Here is a 20,297-nt window from a genome sequence, read left to right on the forward strand (position 1 = left end):
TATTTTGCCTCTGTCCCATCTTTTTGGAGTGAGATGCAGGCATCAAATTCTGAGTGTGTTTACATTTACAAAATACAGTTATCAGTGAAAATATTGATAATCTTTTCTTCATATTTTTGTCAGTTAAATAAAGATTCAATAGAGTGAACAAATCACAGATTCTTTTTATTGCGTTCTACAAAACGTCCCAACTTTTCCAGAAATTTATAATTGTCATTGTAAAATGTTTCTACCAGAAAGATAAGGGTAAAATACGCTAGCACACCAGAGCTGGGACTTCGAATACATCGTATCGAATTTCAGCTCTGCCATCCGCCTCCTACAAAAACAATGATTGGCTGTTGTTCACAGGGTGGGAAAAGCCCAACCGGGTTCCTAATAACGGGTGCAATTGCGACCTCTGCTGGCTGATTGATGGCGCCTGCACAGGGTTGAGGAATAATACTGATCAGGGTGTGGCTCTCCGTGCACAAGGCTGATCTGCATATGAACTCTCCTTGTGCAGGTAAAAAGATGCAGTCGGTACTGCACACATGTCGGAGGGGGCGTGTGTCAGTTGCAAGGCTCCTCAGTCAGCAGTGAGGGTTGTATTGGTAGAGGTGATGTGTAACACAATCAGAGTAATTGGATACGACTAGATTAGGGGAGAAAATTGGAGAAAAAGAGGAAAAAAAGAAAGATAAAGGTGGTTTAACCAAGGAAGATGGCTTAGGCTTGTTTAGGCTGTACTAGTCAAAAATTGTGTTTCTCACAGTAAGCAGTGATTTGTTTTAGGAAGGCTTGTTGCCATTAGCTAGTCCTTCAACTACTTTCAGGGCTGTGGACCTGTCTGTATTGCTAACATGGTTAATGTTCCAGTCCCAGTCCTCCCTGTGGCATGTGTATGGACTGTTTTTTTCACCCCTCACTCACTCGCTACCACCCTTTTCCTCTGATTCATTCTTTGGTCCATTATGACCATCTGTTCCACATTTCTCCCCTGGTTGGTTTGTGTATATATCACTCTCTCAGTTCTGTTCCCTTCTCTGGTATTAATGATTCCTCGTGTTCTGACTTTATTCAGTTTGCGCTCCTTTCTCCCATGTTCCTTGTCTCTCTTGTGGTTTCCTAGTGTTCCTCTGTAGTCTTGTGTTTTTCACAGTCTGTGGTTTAGTTAGGTTTAGATTAGATTGTCAGCATTAGCATAGGGTAGCTCATGTTTGTTCCTAGTTTAACCATTCCAGCAAAAGCTGACCTCACAAATGCTGGTTTAACTAAATAAAGCCACATTTTTATAGGCATTCTTTAACATCTTGATTTAAAATCTTGAGTCACAGTTAGCTCTTTTCTTTACTAGGAGATGATTAGCTTAGCTTAGGGATTAGTTCCAATGTTCTCAATGTTTAGCATTAATAATTAGCATTAGTGGTTAGTTTAGTGTAGGGAGTAGTTTATTTGTTCCTAAATGTTTAGCATTAGTGGATAGCTCTAGCAGTCTATAAACATAAATGTCTATGGTCTTTCCTAGTTTAGCACTTAGCTTAGCATAGGGATTATTTGCTAAGTGTGTAGCATTAGCAGTTATTGTATCTCAGCATAAAATTTTGTCTTTGTTATTGGTCTAGTGTTTCTTGATTTGTATTCAGGACATCTGTACACTTGTGTCCTGCATACTCACCCAGTCATTACACTTCATGAACCAGATACATCCACTATTACATTTATTAATAATTACACTAAGTAAGGCACTATGAACAGGCTCAGAAATGCGAAAAGTTACTAAGCTACAACAAATGAGTACATTTTAACAGAGCATGACACTTTACTGTATGAGTAATAAATTTTTAATGTCTGTATGTACACACACAACTGTCCAATAGCACCACTGGGGAGTGGAACTCTGAATCCCAGTGGTAGTGAGCTAGCGCAATTTAACAATGCATCACCCGGGTGCCAACGATTAAATTATCTATTAGAAAGTTCACAATGGCCACTCAGGTGGCGCAGTGGTAAAAACACACGCTAGCGCTGGGATTTAGAATATATCGTATCCGATCTCAGCTCTGCCATCCAACTGGGCTGAGTGGCTACATGAACAACGATTGGCCTGTTGTTCATATAGGGGTGGGTTATTAAGCCGGATAGAGACTCCTTGTAACTGATGCACTACGACCTCTGCTGGCTGATTGATGGCGCCTGCACAGAGGCAGGGAAAGAGTGGGGATCAGGGTGTGTCTCTCTGTACACAAGGCTGATTCGCATTGCACTCGCCTATTGTGGGTGACAAAATGCATACGGCTGCTGCCCGTATGCATGTGTCGGAGGGGACGTGGGTTAGCTTCGTTCTCCTCAAATCAGAGTGGGGTCAGCATTAGTGGAGAGGAAGCATGACGCAATCGGGCAATTGGATGCGCTAAAAATGCATAAACAAAAATATATATAAACAAAGAAAGTTCACAATAATTAACAAATGCAACTGTAAAAACAGGACAGGAGTGATTCACTGAGGATGGACTACTTATAGTAATGCAGCGTTTCCCAACCTTTTTTGCACCATGGACCGGTTTCATATAAGATATAATTTCACAGATCGGCAGGGAAGGGAGAATTTAATAATATTGCTCACAAACTATGTAAAATGAGCTTTTTTCGCTGCAATGAGACACTGGTTCCATCTAGGGGTGACAATAGCACCTGAAATAGAAGCAGTGAAAACTCTAATTATTCATTCTTTCTGTGCGGCCCGGTAATAAATGACCCACGGACCGGTATCGGTCCGCGGCCTGGTGGTTGGGGACCACTGCTTTAAACAATCATAGAAGGTTCAGTTTAAAGGCAGCTTTGAAGGTTAAAGACTTGATATAATTAAAGACAGGGGTTACATATTCATATAATTATACATAAAAATAGATACTTGAGCCTGACATAAAATGTAAAAACTCTTTCCTAGGTTTATGCTGAAGAACAATTTGGCAACTTTTAGCATTTGGCAGGAGTTTTTAATCAAAACAACTTACAGTTTAAAGAAAATAAAATAAAACAAATAATGAAATAAAAAAAGTCAAGTTTCTTTTAGTGGTCCAACTGTGGCAGCTGAACAGAGCTGGGAACCAAACCCCCAACCTACAGATCAACCACTGAGTCAACCCGACCCTGCCCACTGAATAAACCAGTTTACAACCAGACTTTGACATCACAGATAATAAGTATGTTTAATAAATAAAACAACTTCAATATGAGATAAATAAAATAAAGAATTCAAGACAGAATATTGTCACCTGCTGCCGTTTATCTGGCCTGCTAAGGCACATTCATATATTCACAGTAGAAAACATGGAGCTCCAGATCTGATAAAGACTGACGTACCAAGGTTAGATACATTAAAAAAAAATACATGGAACAGTGGTGCTAATTCACGCGTGATTAAATCACGAGGTTTGAGCTGAACCCAAAGGCCTGATTCAGTTGATTGTCTCTGAAGTAGTAAACATAGCTGATCTCTTTAAGAACAGGTGATCGTCCTGTATGTACACTCACAGTTTTGTAAAAATGTCTGACATGGCTTCATGATGGCTCAGTTCTTTTCAGTCCTCTTTCTGAATGCGTAGCCAACAATCATCACCAGAGCCAAACCAACAAACGGTCCAACGACAGCCCAGAAAATGGTGCGGTTTCCACCTATCAAAAAAACAGTGATAATAATATTTAGAAACAGTATTTTATCCACATTGTTTTAGCTCAGGAGGAACAATAACATTAAAACCACCTCCTTGTTTCTACACTCCCATTTTATCAGCTCCACTTACCAGATAGGAGCACTTTGTAATTCTACAATTACTGACTGTAGTCTATCTGTTTCTCTGCATGCTTTGTTAGCCCCCTTCCATGCTGTTCTTCAATGGTCAGGACTCTCAGAGGAACACTACAGAGCAGGTATTATTTAGGTGGTGGATCATTTTCAGCACTGCAGTGACAATGACATGGTGGTGGTGTGTTTGTGTGTTGTGCTGGTATGAGTGGATAAGACACAGCAATGCTGATGGAGTTTTGAAACACCTCACTGCCACTGCTGGACTGAGAATAGTCCATTAACCAAAAACATCCAGCCAACAGTACCCTGTGGGCAGCGTCCTGTGACCACTGATGGTCTAGAAAATGACCAACTCAAACAGCAGTAATAGATGAGCGATCGTCTCTGACTTTACATCTACAAGGTGAACCAACTAGGTAGAAGTGTTTAATAGAGTGGACAGTGAGTGGACACAGTATTTAAAAACTCCATCAGCATTGCTGTGTCTTATCCGTTCATACCAGCACAACACACACTAACACACCACCACCATGTCAGTGTCGCTGCAGTGCTGAGAATCATCCACCACCTAAATAATACCTGCTCTGTGGTGGTCCTGTGGAGGTCCTGACCATTGAAGAACAGAGTGAAAGCAGGTTAAAAAAAGCATGCGGAGAAACAGATGGACTACAGTCAGTAATTGTAGAACTACAAAGTGCTTCTATATGGCAAGTGGAGCTGATAAAATAGACAGTAAATGTGGAAAGAAGGAGGTGATTTTAATGTTATGGCTGATCAGTGTAAAACAGAAATGTCTTTTTGTCGTCCACATTCTGCTATCTGCTGACATTCACATGATTACAATACAAGGCTAAAAATATAAGTGAAGCATAGTCACAAGTGAAAAAACTTGGAAAACAAGCAGTGAGTCAGACAATGTGGGTGTTTTAGCTTGAGTTACATGTACAAGCTGGATTTTTGTAATGCACAAGCTGCAGCATCCGTGTTTTACTGCAGTGGTTTTCAACCTAAACATAAACCCACCAAAAGGTACTTTAAACAAAGGGGGCAGCCCTAGTGGCTAGACTAATACATTATATGTATTAAATATGTGGACACCCTCCAAATGATTAAGTTCAAGTGTTTTAGTCCCTGAAATTGCTAACAGGTAGATAAATTATATAAAACCAACGATATGCTTCCAAGATTGTGGTAACTTTTCCAGCACAGCTGTGCACTAGCGCCTCAACCTCAACCCCAGTGGACAAAATGAATGAAGGATGAAGTAAAGTGTTGATTGCAAAGACAGGTCTTCCTCTCCAAAAAAACCTGACCTCATGAATGCTGAATTGACTAAATGAAGAACAATTTTGACAAGCATTCTTTAAAATCTTGATTTTCTGAAAGAGTATGGGCTTTATAATTCACAGCTGGACAGGAATGAGGAACAATCAAAAAGACAATATGAAAGAAATATGAAACAATATGAAAGTGTGTGTTCACATTTGTGGGCACTGCAGACAGGCACATCCGCACCTTTGTACATTAATCTGCACATTTTCTTATATTTGCACTGTGGTTCACTTTATAATTTAGGTTATAAGTTATATTTCACAGTTCTAACTTTTAATTTATAATCTATACTAGGAGTGGGTTTATAAAATCGATTTTTCGATTCGAATCGATCTTTATTTGAATGATCCGATATCGATTCATATAAACGCGAGATCGATCTTTTAAATGAGCCCCTTTTTACGGTGTACACGGAAATCTGTTACCTTCTTTAATCTCGCGTGACCAGCCGCTGTTTTTTCGTGCAACGAGATCTGACCTGCACATCAGTTCAGCATGGCAGAAGCTCAAGTTATGCCTGGTTCCCACTACATGATTTCTGCCCTGATTTTCGGCGACTGGTCTGCGCTAGATTTGCCGGCTCGGGAGCAACTCGGCTCTTAATCAATGTGAAACAGCTGCCTAGTTCACACTACACGATTTTTGGCCAGATTTCGCTCGGCGACTGGTCGGCGATTGATTTTCCGGGTCGGGAGCAACTCAGCGTTCGCTCGGCGATCAAAACTCGGCTCTCAGTCGCTAAGTGTGAACTATCCAACAACTCGACCCGACCGGCTCGCCGAGCGCTCGGCGACTGGATCGAGTTTTCTAGCAAGCCAGATATCTGATCTCAGATGTACGACTGGAAATGAGTGACATGTCGAACAGCCAATGAGAACGCAGGATACAGCGTGAGGGGAAATGCAGGAGAGGATATAGTTTATATCAGGATACACCGGCACACACACGTTTTACAGTATTTCTGATTTGATCCTCTACAAAACATAACACCCACGCTGCATTACAAAATTATTACTTAACCTCCAACTTACTACAGAACCATCTATACTGTTTGTGTTGCCAAATCCACTCAGATTCATTTATTTTCCTCTTTGATTTTACGCTGCACATCAGCTCACAAACTTTGATCACTCGCTACTTGTTGACGTGCATTTTTGGACGTGGTATCATTAAACCATTGGTCACTTCTCGCGTTTGTTCTCGTGACTAAACGTAGAGAAGTTCACCTGCGATTCCAGTTGGTGATGAATCGTGTAGTGTGAAACCCCCGATCGCCGATCAGTCGTGTAGTGTGAAATATACACTGACTGAAAGACTCCCGAGTGCAAGAGATTCAGTCGTGTAGTGTGAACTGTACAGCGACCTGACGACTGGGAAAGTCGTGTAGTGTGAACTTGGCATTAGTCGTGTTGCCAAATCCACTCAGATTCCTTTATTTTTTTCTCTTTGATATTACGCTGCTCATCAGCGCACAAACTTTGATCGCTCGCTACTTGTTGGAGTGTATTTTAGGACGTGGTTTCATTAAACCCCTCGTCACTTCTCACGTGTGTTTTTGTGACAAAACGTGGTTTGGGAGACCAGACAGACTCATCTGAGATTCCTCCTGGTGATAGATGGTGTAGATGTGAAACCCCCTCATCACCCATCAGCATACCTGTCAAGCAGGGCCGGCGCTAGGGGGGGGCTGAGGGGGGCATTGCCCCCCCCCCCCCCCCCCCCCCCAAATTGTGTCTTTGCCCCCCCAAGCACAATGCAAGCAACGGCTATTTTTAAAATTATCTCTGAACCAATCACAAAAATGCATTTTGTTTTACAGTGTGAAGATATTTCCTTGCTTATTCCTGATTGGCTCTTTGAGTCATATAAAAATCGGCAGACTGCCCCAAACAGTTCAGTTCGGCAGTATATGTTCTGTTAGTGTGAGCGAGAGGCAGGTATACTGGTAAACACTCTTCTGAGTTTAAACTGACTTCCACATGGTAATATTTGCTTAACTGTGGTTTTTCGTTGCTTTAATGTTACTTACCTCTTACATAGGTGTTGCTTAAATTATTTTATTAGCCGTTAGCGGTTAGGCTAATGAACTAATGGCAATTTAATTAAGGGGCGTATTAAAATGAAATACAATTAGATAATCTTTTTTCTCCATTTACATAATCAACATGTATTTTTTAATCATTGGGTTTTAAGTTTAAGTTCGAAAACATGCATTTTTATTTCTTTACCTCATACATCACTTTAAGCCAGTATCAATAGCTTGGCTGTCATCATTCATGCACAAATCAAGCCTTGAATATATTTCTGGCTTCAAAAACATGACTATCAACATGCCCCCTCATTAGGTTTTACTGCCCCCCCAAGCAAAGCAGTCCAGAACCGGGGCTGCTGTCAAGTCTCCCGTTTTGGCCGGGAAACTACCGTATTTTACCCCTCTTTCCCGCCGTCCTCCCGTATTAGTATTTTCCCGTACATTTCCCGTATTATATTATAATTAGTGAAGGGTCGGTCGCGAACGATCCGGCTCTAAGAGTCGGCTCTTTAAAGTGAACGACGGGATACGATTCGTTTTTTTTTTCCGGGTTTTTTTTCTGTTAAAGCCGCACATGATTGGTCAAGATGCGTAGCGGTGTGCACACGAACAGAGGAGAGAGAGAGAGAGAGAGCGAGAGAGAGAGAGAGAGAGAGAGAGAGAGAAAACTTGATAAGGTTTGACAATGTAATTTGGTAATAATTTAATTTAAGGAACAAAAAAATCTAAGGAGCCACTTGGGAGCCGAAAGAGCCGGCTCTTTTCAGTGAGCCGAGCCAAAAGAACCGGCTCTCTAAAAAGAGCCGGAATTCCCATCACTAATTATAATTTTAAAAAACATTCCTGTGCCTCTCCAAACTGAAATGTCACTAACCTCGTGAGAACTGCCACCCAGGCTGCTGCAAGTGGCAGTTCTCACGAGGTTAGTGCGGACAGCGGGAACAAACCTGGAACAGGGAGAGATGGATGGATGCAAGGAGGGAGAGGGCAGGGAGAGGGCATTCCTGCCAAAAAAGTAAAGACTGCATGTAAATATCTAGAGAAATGGGACATCGAATTTACCTTTCTAAAGAGGAGCAGGATGGGGCAGAGTTATGCATTCTGTAAGGTTTGTAACTGTGTTTTCATTTAGGCTGTATTATAAGAATTACATATGTAGGAATGTCCACAGCATTTCAGTGTCAACAAAGGTAGGCCTATCAGATTCTGATCATCTAATTGCAGTTTGTAAGTGGTTCACAGGTGGTTATTTTAGATTTCTTGTGGCGGAAAATTTCCCTTATTTTTAAATCCAAAACTTGACAGGTATGCCCATCAGTCATGCAGTGTGAACTGTACAGCGACCCGGCAAATCAGAAGGTTGTGTAGTGTGAACTTGGCATAAGCTGTGCAACAGCCAGGTGTATGTTTACATTACACATACACTATTGTAGTGTGTCAGACATATAAAATAATATTAATAAAAAAAATTAATGTTACTGTTTTTTGTTGTGGATTACTTATTTATGTAAAAACAAATATTTTTAATAATGAGTGTTCTTTGTACAATTATCACATTCGTTCTCTGTACATCTGTACATATTTAAACAAAACCTGTTAATGTAACTCAAATATGCCTAACTGTGTTGAATCGAAAATCGAATCGAAAATCGAAGATCGAATCGAATCGGGACCTTGTGAATCGGAATCGAATCGATCCAGGAAATTAGTGGCGATAACCAGCCCTAATCTATAGCAGCCTTACAATGTTAACCAAAATAACACCTCCATATGTACCCTCAGGTCCTGTTGTTGTAGTGTGTTGTCTGAGTGTTGTTGTGATTATACAGATACTTGTTTGTATAATGTGAATCTCTGTAGTGTGTACTATTACTTTTGACTTTTGATTTATGTAACTTGAGGTCTTAATTTCCTTCGGGATTAATGAAGTATCTATCTATCTATCTATCTATCTATCTATCTATCTATCTATCTATCTATCTATCTATCTATCTATCTATCTATCTATCTATCTATCTACAGTGTATCACAAAACTGAGTACACCCCTCACATTTCTGCAGATATTTAAGTATATCTTTTCATGGGACAACACTGACAAAATGACACTTTGACACAATGAAAAGTAGTCTGTGTGCAGCTTATATAACAGTGTAAATTTATTCTTCCCTCAAAATAACTCAAAATACAGCCATTAATGTCTAAACCACCGGCAACAAAAGTGAGTACACCCCTAAGAGACTACACCCCTAAATGTCCAAATTGAGCACTGCTTGTCATTTTCCCTCCAAAATGTCATGTGATTTGTTAGTGTTACTAGGTCTCAGGTGTGCATAGGGAGCAGGTGTGTTCAATTTAGTAGTACAGCTCTCACACTCTCTCATACTGGTCACTGAAAGTTCCAACATGGCACCTCATGGCAAAGAACTCTCTGAGGATCTTAAAAGACGAATTGTTGTGCTACATGAAGATGGCCAAGGCTACAAGAAGATTGCCAACACCCTGAAACTGAGCTGCAGCACAGTGGCCAAGATCATCCAGCGTTTTAAAAGAGCAGGGTCCACTCAGAACAGACCTCGCGTTGGTCGTCCAAAGAAGCTGAGTGCACGTGCTCAGCGTCACATCCAACTGCTGTCTTTGAAAGATAGGCGCAGGAGTGCTGTCAGCATTGCTGCAGAGATTGAAAAGGTGGGGGGTCAGCCTGTCAGTGCTCAGACCATACGCCGCACACTACATCAAATTGGTCTGCATGGCTGTCACCCCAGAAGGAAGCCTCTTCTGAAGTCTCTACACAAGAAAGCCCGCAAACAGTTTGCTGAAGACATGTCAACAAAGGACATGGATTACTGGAACCATGTCCTATGGTCTGATGAGACCAAGATTAATTTGTTTGGTTCAGATGGTCTCAAGCATGTGTGGCGGCAATCAGGTGAGGAGTACAAAGATAAGTGTGTCATGCCTACAGTCAAGCATGGTGGTGGGAATGCCATGGTCTGGGGCTGCATGAGTGCAGCAGGTGTTGGGGAGTTACATTTCATTGAGGGACACATGAACTCCAATATGTACTGTGAAATACTGAAGCAGAGCATGATCCCCTCCCTCCGGAAACTGGGTCGCAGGGCAGTGTTCCAGCATGATAATGACCCCAAACACACCTCTAAGACGACCACTGCTTTATTGAAGAGGCTGAGGGTAAAGGTGATGGACTGGCCAAGCATGTCTCCAGACCTAAACCCAATAGAACATCTTTGGGGCATCCTCAAGCGGAAGGTGGAGGAGCGCAAAGTCTCGAATATCCGCCAGCTCCGTGATGACGTCATGGAGGAGTGGAAAAGCATTCCAGTGGCAACCTGTGAAGCTCTGGTAAACTCCATGCCCAGGAGAGTTAAGGCAGTTCTGGGAAATAATGGTGGCCACACAAAATATTGACACTTCAGGAACTTTCACTAAGGGGTGTACTCACTTTTGTTGCCGGTGGTTTAGACATTAATGGCTGTATATTGAGTTATTTTGAGGGAAGAATAAATTTACACTGTTATATAAGCTGCACACAGACTACTTTTCATTGTGTCAAAGTGTCATTTTGTCAGTGTTGTCCCATGAAAAGATATACTTAAATATCTGCAGAAATGTGAGGGGTGTACTCACTTTTGTGATACACTCTATCTATCTATCTATCTATCTATCTATCTATCTATCTATCTATCTATCTATCTATCTATCTATCTATCTATCTAAATAGGATGTGCCTTTTATATGGTGCTTTCTATTGATTTATGCCTTACACCCTTTATCTCCTGATTTAGCGTCTTCTGAGAAGGGTATATTTGCCTGCCCTACGCTCCCTCCGTCATGTATGCAGTCCCTCAACCCCTTCTTTCTCTTTGAAGATCCTGCACTTCTGCACAGGCACCTCGGTCTGCTAACCAGGGTGATAACCAGCGTATAAAGCCTCCATCCACTTTATTAGTCCGGTCCCACCCAGCAAACTCGATGGCCAATTTTGTCTGCTGCAAGCACTGCCAATTGTGCCCGCTAGATGGCACCCAGCCAACCGGTAGCAGAGCTGAGATTCGAACCGGGAGGTTCAGAATCTCAGCGCTGGTGTGCTGGCGGAATATCCCGCTGTGCCGCCTGGGCATTTTGTAGTGTAGTTGTGAATAACAATAAAGAACAGAAAATACAGAATGCATAGAATGATCCTTCATATGATTCTGTAAAAATTCGGTAAGTATGGCGCAGTGGTAAAACATGCTAGCAAACCAGAGCTGGAATCTCAAGATCACAGGTTTGAGTCTCAGCTCTGCTACTGGCAGGGTGTTCGCCTATACGGACAATGATTGACTCGTCTGAGGGTGGGAATGCTGGAGGGGATTCCTCATGGCTGTTGTAATTATGACCTCTGCTGGCTGATTGACGGAACCTGCATTGTTCAGCCAGCAGTGGTTGGGTGGTGAAGGGGTGGGAATGGAGATCGGAGCATGACTCTCACCATTCAGGTGAAAAAAAGCCGCTGGCTACTGCACACTTGTCGGAGGGGACATGTGTTAGTTATGGCCGTCCTTAGGAGTGGAGGTCAGCAGCAGTAAAGAAAGAAATAGAAAAGCATTTGGGACCTGGATATGACTAAATTGGGAACAAATTGAAAAAAGTTGGGAAATTGGGTTTGACAAACTAACATATAAGCCTCAAATCAAAAGTACTTACCTTTAGGTTTGGTTTGAACAATGAAGAGCTTGCTGACACTGCCGAGCCTGTTTGTGGCCGTGCAAGTGTAGTTCCCTGAACTCAGAGACGATACGACGAGGACAGGTAATCCCGCGTTTATTTCCTTCTCCAGATTGGTCGAGCGCCACACATACCATGGAGGAGGATTCGCAATAACCGTGCAGTTCAATGTGTCGTCTTCAGCCGTCTCATTAACAACCTCGACAAGATTGGAAACCAGTGGACTGTCTGGGGTAAACAGAGAATGCTTTATAACATGCACACAACACCAAAACATACCATTATCATTTAAATAATCCTTTAGTAGGTGTTTAGTTCAAAAACGTACAATGTACAGTAAGTCCAAGAACCTGCGATGACACTTTGAAAGTAGGCTGAGCTCCAGGTCTATTCCTGCTCACTTGCAGCTCAGCTTCACACCTGTACTGAGCTCCGTCGTCGACTCTGTTCACAGTGATGTGGAATATCGTAGATTGGTTCACTGGGGTCTTGGTGGAATCAGAGAAGGAGGTTTTTGCCACTAGATGATGACCTTTGTACCAGTTCACGGTGAGGAGGTGAACAGGAGCCACATTCTGAACGTCACACTGGAGCTCGTACTGCAAGCTTTCAGTCATCGGCCCTATGTGACTCACGGTGCTGATGGACACCTTGTCTGGAGTTTCTGTTGGGAAATAAAACCTTCAGATGTGCATAGACATGCTTTTGTTTAAGAGAAGTACAATTACCTGCAGGGAACCTATTGCTTGCATGACAAAACAATGCCAGTGCCAGTTCCTGACCTTACAAATAGTATTTTAATCAAATGACAACAAATTATAGATGAGTGGAGGCCTTTATATCCGCAAACTCCATACTAATGACTATATTTTTGGATTGGGGTGTCTAACAAGCTCATGGTCAGGCATCCATATACTTCTGGCCTTACCGATTATCTTTTTTTTTTTTATATCCTTCTGTATTTGTAGCTTCATCTGATATATTCTTATTTTGCCTGATTATTTATTTTGGGTTTTTTGTAATTGCTTATGGCTACCAAAAAAAGTCAGTTTCTTGGCCTACTGACATTAACTGAATCATTATAACCTTGACAAAGAACTGGCACTTTCATCTTAGTGTGGTGCTGAGATTTTATAGCCTTTCTCTTCATGGATTTGTGATATTCTGATATAGTACTCCATACGGCTGGGCGATATGACAAAAAATTTGATTCACTGTATTTTTTAAGATTCTGGCAGTTTCTCAGTATTTCACGATATGACTTTTTATATGTCTGTGGCTTATTCTACTGTCATAAGTAATTAAATATTGTACAATTACCCTTCAAACTCCACTGAACAACTTGACCAAAGGTCTGTTGTAGAAAAATGAATGACTTTAAATATCTATGTTTCCAGTTCACTTATAACCTTGATTTAGAAACTAGCCTGAAATATTTTCACCCCGTGAGACATACCTGGAATCCACTGTTTTAATTATTGCTCTGAACGCTTCTTTTCGACTGTCTATAGAGGAGTCGTGTCCTTGCGTATGTGGATTGTTACTGCGTTCATAATGCTGTTGTTTGCAACAGCTGTGGCTCGACAAACCGTGCAGTGTATAGGGTTATAGTCTGTTCTAAACTGCCGACATGCCTCCTTTCTTTGGCAGGTTCTTCTGGTGCATATTTGGTCTCCCACTCTTCATCCTCCATGTTCCGGTGAATATTTGGTCTTCCTCCTTCATCCACCATCTGCTTTTGTTTATTTTGTTCAACATATCACAGAAGCCTCTCTCATTTTCTAACACTGCCTGGTTAACTTGTTAACAGCATTATTATATGATTTGCTGCCTACTAAAGCTGTTTTTTTTAACTATGCTGTGCTACCGGCCAGCACTAGTACTCCATAACCAACAAAACTCCAGAAGCTCTGTCACAAAAAACACACAAAAAATGTGATTTCTAGTTTAGAGCTTGGATGCTGCCATGTGCTTTTTAATGGATGGACAGAAATGTGCGGTTTTAGTGTAGGTCTATTAACACACTGACCTATTTCTGATTTGCATGTTAAAATCATCTAACAATTAATAATTGTTTAAGAGCTCAGGAGCTATAGCACTGTAAGAAATGAGGACAGTTTAGTGAGAGGCGTAGAGACGAACCTGCCACCAGAAAACAAGGGAGCAAGAGGGAAAATAAGGGTGTAAGAACTCTCAAACATAAGCCAGGGCCAGACAATGGAAAGCTTAAAAAATTAAAAGCAGAATTTTTTTATAGGCATATCATGCAGGTAAGCCTAGCTTTGAATCCAGAAGTAAACTTACAATTACAAACAGAAAAAATGGCTTACAACACACTGGCAGTGCACAATAATACTAGGCAATTTGTGTCTGGACGGTCATTACCTAATCAAGCCATATAAACTACTAATAAAGAACAACTTACTGTAAACAGTGACTGGGAGGCTGAGCGAGCACAACCTTTCCATCACAGAAGTAAAGCAAAATGGCTTTATGTCCCACTGCACGAGGCTCTTCACTGTCCAAGTAACGGACTGGACACTATCCATTATTTCCACTGCTCCCTGAGACACTGTCCAACCTATTCCCTCACCGCTGGTAGTGAAACAGTCTGCCGAAAATGAAGATCCATACTCCACCACCACTTCAGGAGGTCTGAGCTCAAGCGGACACCTGCCTAATAAAAAGAGAATCAGATGAAATACAAAATATTAAACAAACTTAACTTGTAATGCTGATCAAAAGCTTTGTAATAAACAATACTGTATTAAATTCAACAGAAAAATACAAAACAGCAGCAATTTCACCAATGGTTTAAGTGGTAAAGTTTTTATGAGCTTTCATTTTTCATTTTAATCAACCACATTATCCAAGTCAGGGTTACGGCAAGTCAGCCAATCATGTACATGTAGGCACTTACCTGGTTGATAGCATTGCTGAAATTCGAACCCTGATCTCAGAGGTGGTAAGCTAGCGTGATAGACCACCTAGGCACAATGAGCTTTCATGGCAATACTAATAATAAAAGTAATAATGCACCCACAGATCAGAAAAAGTTGGGACAGTATGCAAAATGCAATGGAAAAACCAGTGTTTCTGACATTTACTTTGACTTTTATGTCACTGCAGATCGAATGAACCCAAAATATTTCATGTTCTGTCTGTTCAACGTCATTTTATTTGTTAATATACCTCCATTCCTGCACAAAACATTCCAAAAAGTTGGGACAGGAGCCTTTTAGAGCTAATAATAAGGTAAAAAAAACTAAATGATGAGATTTCATACAGGTGATGTCAACATATGATTGTAATTATTATTTCGTAAAAAAAAGGAAGCAGTATCCACAAAAAGCAAATTATTTTTTGAGATGGGCAGAGGATCTTTAGTTTGTCAACAAATATGTAAGAAAATTGGAAGGGATTTGCATATCTCTCCCTCTACAGCAGGAAGAATGGGACAAAATACAGTGGCTTGCAAAAGTATTCATACCCCTTGAACTTTTCCATATTTTGTCACATTACAACCACAAACATAAATATATTTCACTGGAATTTAATGTGAAAGACCAACACAAAGTGGTATACAATTGTGAAGTGGAAGGAAAATTATACATGATTCAAAAAAATTTTTACAAATTAAAAACTGAAAAGTGCGGTGTGCAAAAGTATCCAGCCCCCTTTTCTCTGAGTGCAACCAATTGCATTCAGAAGTTGCCTGATGACTGCTAATGACTAAAAAGAGTCCACCTGTGTGTAATCTAATCTCAGTACAAATACAGCTGCTCCGTGACGGCCTCAGAGGTTGGTTAAGAGAATATTGGGGAGTAAACATCATTATGAAGTCCAAAGAACACACCAGACAGGTCAGGAATAAGGTTGTGAAGAAGTTTAAAGCAGGCTTAAACTATAAAAAGATTTCCCAAGCTTTGAACATCTCACGGAGCACTGTTCAATCCATTATCCGGAAATGGAAAGAATATGGCACAACTGTAAACCTACCAAGACAAGGCCGTCCACCTAAACTTACAGGCCGAACAAGGAGAGCACTGATCAGAGATGCAGCCAAGAGGCCCATGGTGACTCTCGACGAAATGCAGAGATCCACAGCTCAGGTGGGGGAATCTGTCCACAGGACAACTATTAGTCGTGCACTGCACAAATGTGGTCTTTATGGAAGAGTGGCAAGAAGAAAGCCTTTGTTAAAAGAAAACCATAAAAAGTCCCGTTTGCAGTTTGCCAGAAGCCATGTTGGGGACACAGAAAACATGTGGAACAAGGTGCTTTGGTCAGATGAGACCAAAATTGAACTTTTTGGCCTAAATGCAAAACGCTATGTGAGGCGGAGAATTAACACTGCACATCACTCTGAACACACCATCCCCACTGTCAAATATGGTGGTGGTAGCATCATGCTCTGGGGCTGCTTCTCTTCAGCAGGGACAGGGAAGTTGGTCAAAGTTGATGGGAAGATGGATGGAGCCAAATACAGGGCAATCTTGGAAGAAAACCTGTTGGAGTGTGCAAAAGACTTGAGACTGGGGCGGAGGTTCACCTTCCAGCAGGACAACGACCCTAAACATAAAGCCAGGGCTACAATGGAATGGTTTAAAACAAAACATATTCATGTGTTAGAATGGCCCAGTCAAAGTCCAGACCTAAACCCAATCGAGAATTTGTGGCAAGATCTGAAAACTGCTGTTCACAAACGCTCTCCATCTAATCTGACTGAGCTTGAGCTGTTTTGCAAAGAAGAATGGGCAAAAATGTCAGTCACTAGATGTGCAAAGCTGGTGGAGACATACCCTAAAAGACTTGCAGCTGTAATTGCAGCAAAAGGTGGTTCCACAAAGTATTGACTCAGGGGGGCTGGATACTTTTGCACACCGCACTTTTCAGTTTTTTATTTGTAAAAAATGTTTTGAATCATGTATAACTTTCGTTCCACTTCACAATTGTATACCACTTTGTGTTGGTCTTTCACATTAAATTCCAGTGAAATATATTTATGTTTGTGGTTGTAATGTGACAAAATATGGAAAAGTTCAAGGGGTATGAATACTTTTGCAAGCCACTGTAACACCTGAAACACTTCATTGCTTGGTGTCTTTGGTGCCAAAACGTCTTTGAAGTGTTGTAGGATCATGCAAACTCCTCACAGAAATGACCCGGATCGCTCCACTTGCTGTGAGGCAACAGTGCTGCCATCAACCATTATTCACTTAAGTCAACAGTTCACATGAGCTTGGAAGAGACATGTGATCAACTGTATGTGGACACCTGACCATAAGCAGGCTGGAACTCTTACTCTATAACCATAGCCAATAACATGCCTTCAGAAAAAGCTTTCTACAGGATTTTAAGGTGTGTCTGTGGTGAATTTGTGCCCATTTTGTTGAAGGAGCATTTCTTAGGACACAGAAGGCCTGGCTCACAATTATCATTCCAATTCATCCCAAAAAAAATGTGAAGTGCCATTTTTATCAAACTTATCAAACCATGAATGTATGGACCCTGATTTGCTCACAAGGGCAGTCATGATAGAACTAGAAATGGCTTTATCCAAACTGTCACCACAAAGTGTTTAATTTTTTATAAGTTGTTTTTATAGAACTTGTAGCAGTGGAGAGGCTGAAACACCTGAACTTAATAATTAAATCAGGTGTCCACATATGTTTGGCTATATGATCTACGTCATGGCAGTATTTGGATCCCACAGATTTGTGACTGAAGAACTAACACAGTTCTTTCATTTAGTTATTATGGCTTTTCTAGAATTATGGCAAAATCTGCTGGGTCAAAAATATAAATACTGTACACCTAATACACGTTTGGCCAATAGTATGTGGAAACCTTTCTTTGTAAGTGAGTTTAGGGGATTTTAGCCACACTCACAGCTAACGTGTAAAAATAAACATATAATAAATTGCTTATGCTTTTCAGCAGGACTGTGTGAGTTTCAATTTCATTAACCACATTTGAAATCACTGTTCTCTTAAAAATTTCAAAGCCCCACTCTGAAGACCTGTGGAAAGCTTTCCCAGAGGAGTGGAGGCTGTTACAGTCACAAAGCGTACTCCATAGTAATGCACATTTTAGATCAAGATGTCTTGCAATCTTATGGTCAAGTAACCCCAAACCATTGTTCATAAAATGAATCTGGTAATACTACCACCTCTATGCTTGATATGCTTTTTTCTTGATGGCAGTGTTTAAGAGTTGAGATGATCACAAAAATGAGGCAACTTTCATGGATGGTTTTTCAGCTGCCAACAAAGTAGAAGATACAGCCCAAACAAGATTATTTACATACAGTTTATTTTTACTCAAGTATTTAGACTCATAGTGAGCTCAACCAAATGGTTTAACAGACCATTAAAGGTTTAAGGTGACATGTTGGGTTTTTTACCTGACCATGGCAAAGAGACTACAGTTCCAAACACAACACAGTTTCCAGACAGATGTGACCTTAATGTATTAAAAACTGACAGCAATAGTTTGTAAAGCCTTTTTGACTTGTAGTCATTAGAAATAGTACAAAAACAAAATAATACACTTTATTGTTATTTGTAAATATATATTCTCATTTAAAATTGATGACTGCAGTATGTTCCAAAAAGTTGTATAACAATGTTATGTAATTATTTGGGAACTGAGGACACCAATTCATTTGTTGATGTTGAGAAAATGTCTCAGAAAAATAAAACGTATAGATGTCTAGATGATGCCCACTCAGATGTGCAATTTCTTGGACTTGGGTATGTATAGATAAGCATAGAACCTAAACCTCACATTTACAGCATTTAGCTGAGGCTCTAACCCAGAGTAAACTAAGAAATGCTTAAAAATACAAAAATACAAAATGACAATTATAATTTAGTGATCTGATAGAAAATTCACAATCAGCTTTATAATTGTAATGGCTGTGGCTCTACTAAATGGGTGCAGTAAAACTAGCACTTTGTATATGAGCACAGAGAAGTCAAAAAGATTGTACTGTCTAATCTTACTTGATACAGTAACAATGACACCTGACCATGTGATAATATACTTTGTACACATTTGTAACTCTGATTTATTATTACACCCCACTTGTACAAACAACTTCACTATAATTCTTTTTGTTTTTAACCTACACCGATGAGCCAAAACATTAGGACTACCTCTTAAATGTATGTCAATGCCTATTTTACAACACTTGTTCATTGTTTACCTGTTAAAAAGATGACCAGGATGTATCTGCAGGTCAAAGTTGTTTTGACAGCACATTAGACAGGTGGTCCTAATGAAACACAACAGCTATGCTAAAAGTGCTTCGGTTAACACCAGCAAAATATATCAACAACCTTAATGTCTCCAATTTGTGTGTTCATGTTTAATGCAGTGAAGTTTTTGGTTAATCGCTCAACTCACTGCTCTGTACTACAAACCCCATTTCCAAAAAAAGCTGACACGTTTTGTAAACTTCAATAAAAATAAGAATATTAAGATTATTTCTATTTAATAGATGAACATGGATAGAAAAGATTTCCAATTTTTTCACTGTATTATTTATTTTAAATGACATTTAGAATTTGATACCTGCAACACACTTCAAAAAATGTTGGGACACAAATTTGTTCACCCCTGTGTTCCATCAGCTTTCTTATTAATGAGACTTTTTAATGGTTTGGAAACTGAGGACGCTAATTGTTGCAGTTTTGCAAGTGGAAATGTTCTCCATTCTTGATTGATACAAGACTTCAGCTGCTTAAGACTCGTCACCGCTATCTGATTCTCCTCTTTATGCTGCACCATACATTTCATGACACAGATCTGGACTAAAAACAGGCCAGTCAAGCACACGCACTCTGAGTCTATGACTGTAGTGCATACAGAATAAGGCATGGCATCGTCTTGCTAAAATAATCATGGACTTCCCAGGAAAAGAGGTTGCCCTGATGGCAGCTAGGGACTTAATGACACCACAAGACAGTTAAAAAATCGGTGCACATGTGCCACGATTCGAATCGGTTGTTCATTTAAGATGAATTGATATTCACTTTAAACAGCAGAGGGCACTGGCGCTATTCACCTCGCCTGGTTGACGGCACTCCACAAAGTTGCCAGGTAGGAGATTTTCCAGCCAAATTTATTTATGTGAGGATATTTATTTGTATTTTTCATTTAGTTACAGTATATAATGTTGGGTTTGTTTTAAAATTTCATTTCAGTTTTTTTACACAATAAGCATTATTTAGCATAGTTTGTACCTACCTCAGAAATAAAAGGGCATTCGTTATTTAGATAAATAAAAGATAAGCACAAATACAGTATTTTATTTTATTTAAAGAGAAATAATAAAAGCAAATTAAAAAAATCTGGAAAAAATCGTATCGTGAACCCAGTATCGTGAATCGTATCGCATCATGAGTAGAGTG

The 20,297-nt window shown here is 40.3% G+C and overlaps 1 protein-coding gene across 1 annotated transcript in view; it reads right to left on the reverse strand.

Annotated features, from left to right (window-relative positions):
• Positions 1-1,683: 1,683 nt before the first annotated feature.
• The window catches only part of icam5 (intercellular adhesion molecule 5), a 57,022-nt gene continuing 38,408 nt past the window's right edge, over positions 1,684-20,297 (reverse strand). The window contains exons 12-15 of the mRNA XM_062986296.1: positions 14,306-14,557; positions 12,209-12,544; positions 11,860-12,108; positions 1,684-3,657 (exon numbers count right to left, since the gene is read on the reverse strand). Coding sequence (XP_062842366.1) covers positions 3,554-3,657; positions 11,860-12,108; positions 12,209-12,544; positions 14,306-14,557 — 941 coding nt within the window. The 3' untranslated portion in view covers positions 1,684-3,553. The remainder of the gene's footprint in view (positions 3,658-11,859; positions 12,109-12,208; positions 12,545-14,305; positions 14,558-20,297) is intronic.

The sequence above is a fragment of the Trichomycterus rosablanca genome, chromosome 2 (genome assembly GCF_030014385.1).
Source record: "Trichomycterus rosablanca isolate fTriRos1 chromosome 2, fTriRos1.hap1, whole genome shotgun sequence".
NCBI lineage: Eukaryota > Metazoa > Chordata > Actinopteri > Siluriformes > Trichomycteridae > Trichomycterus > Trichomycterus rosablanca.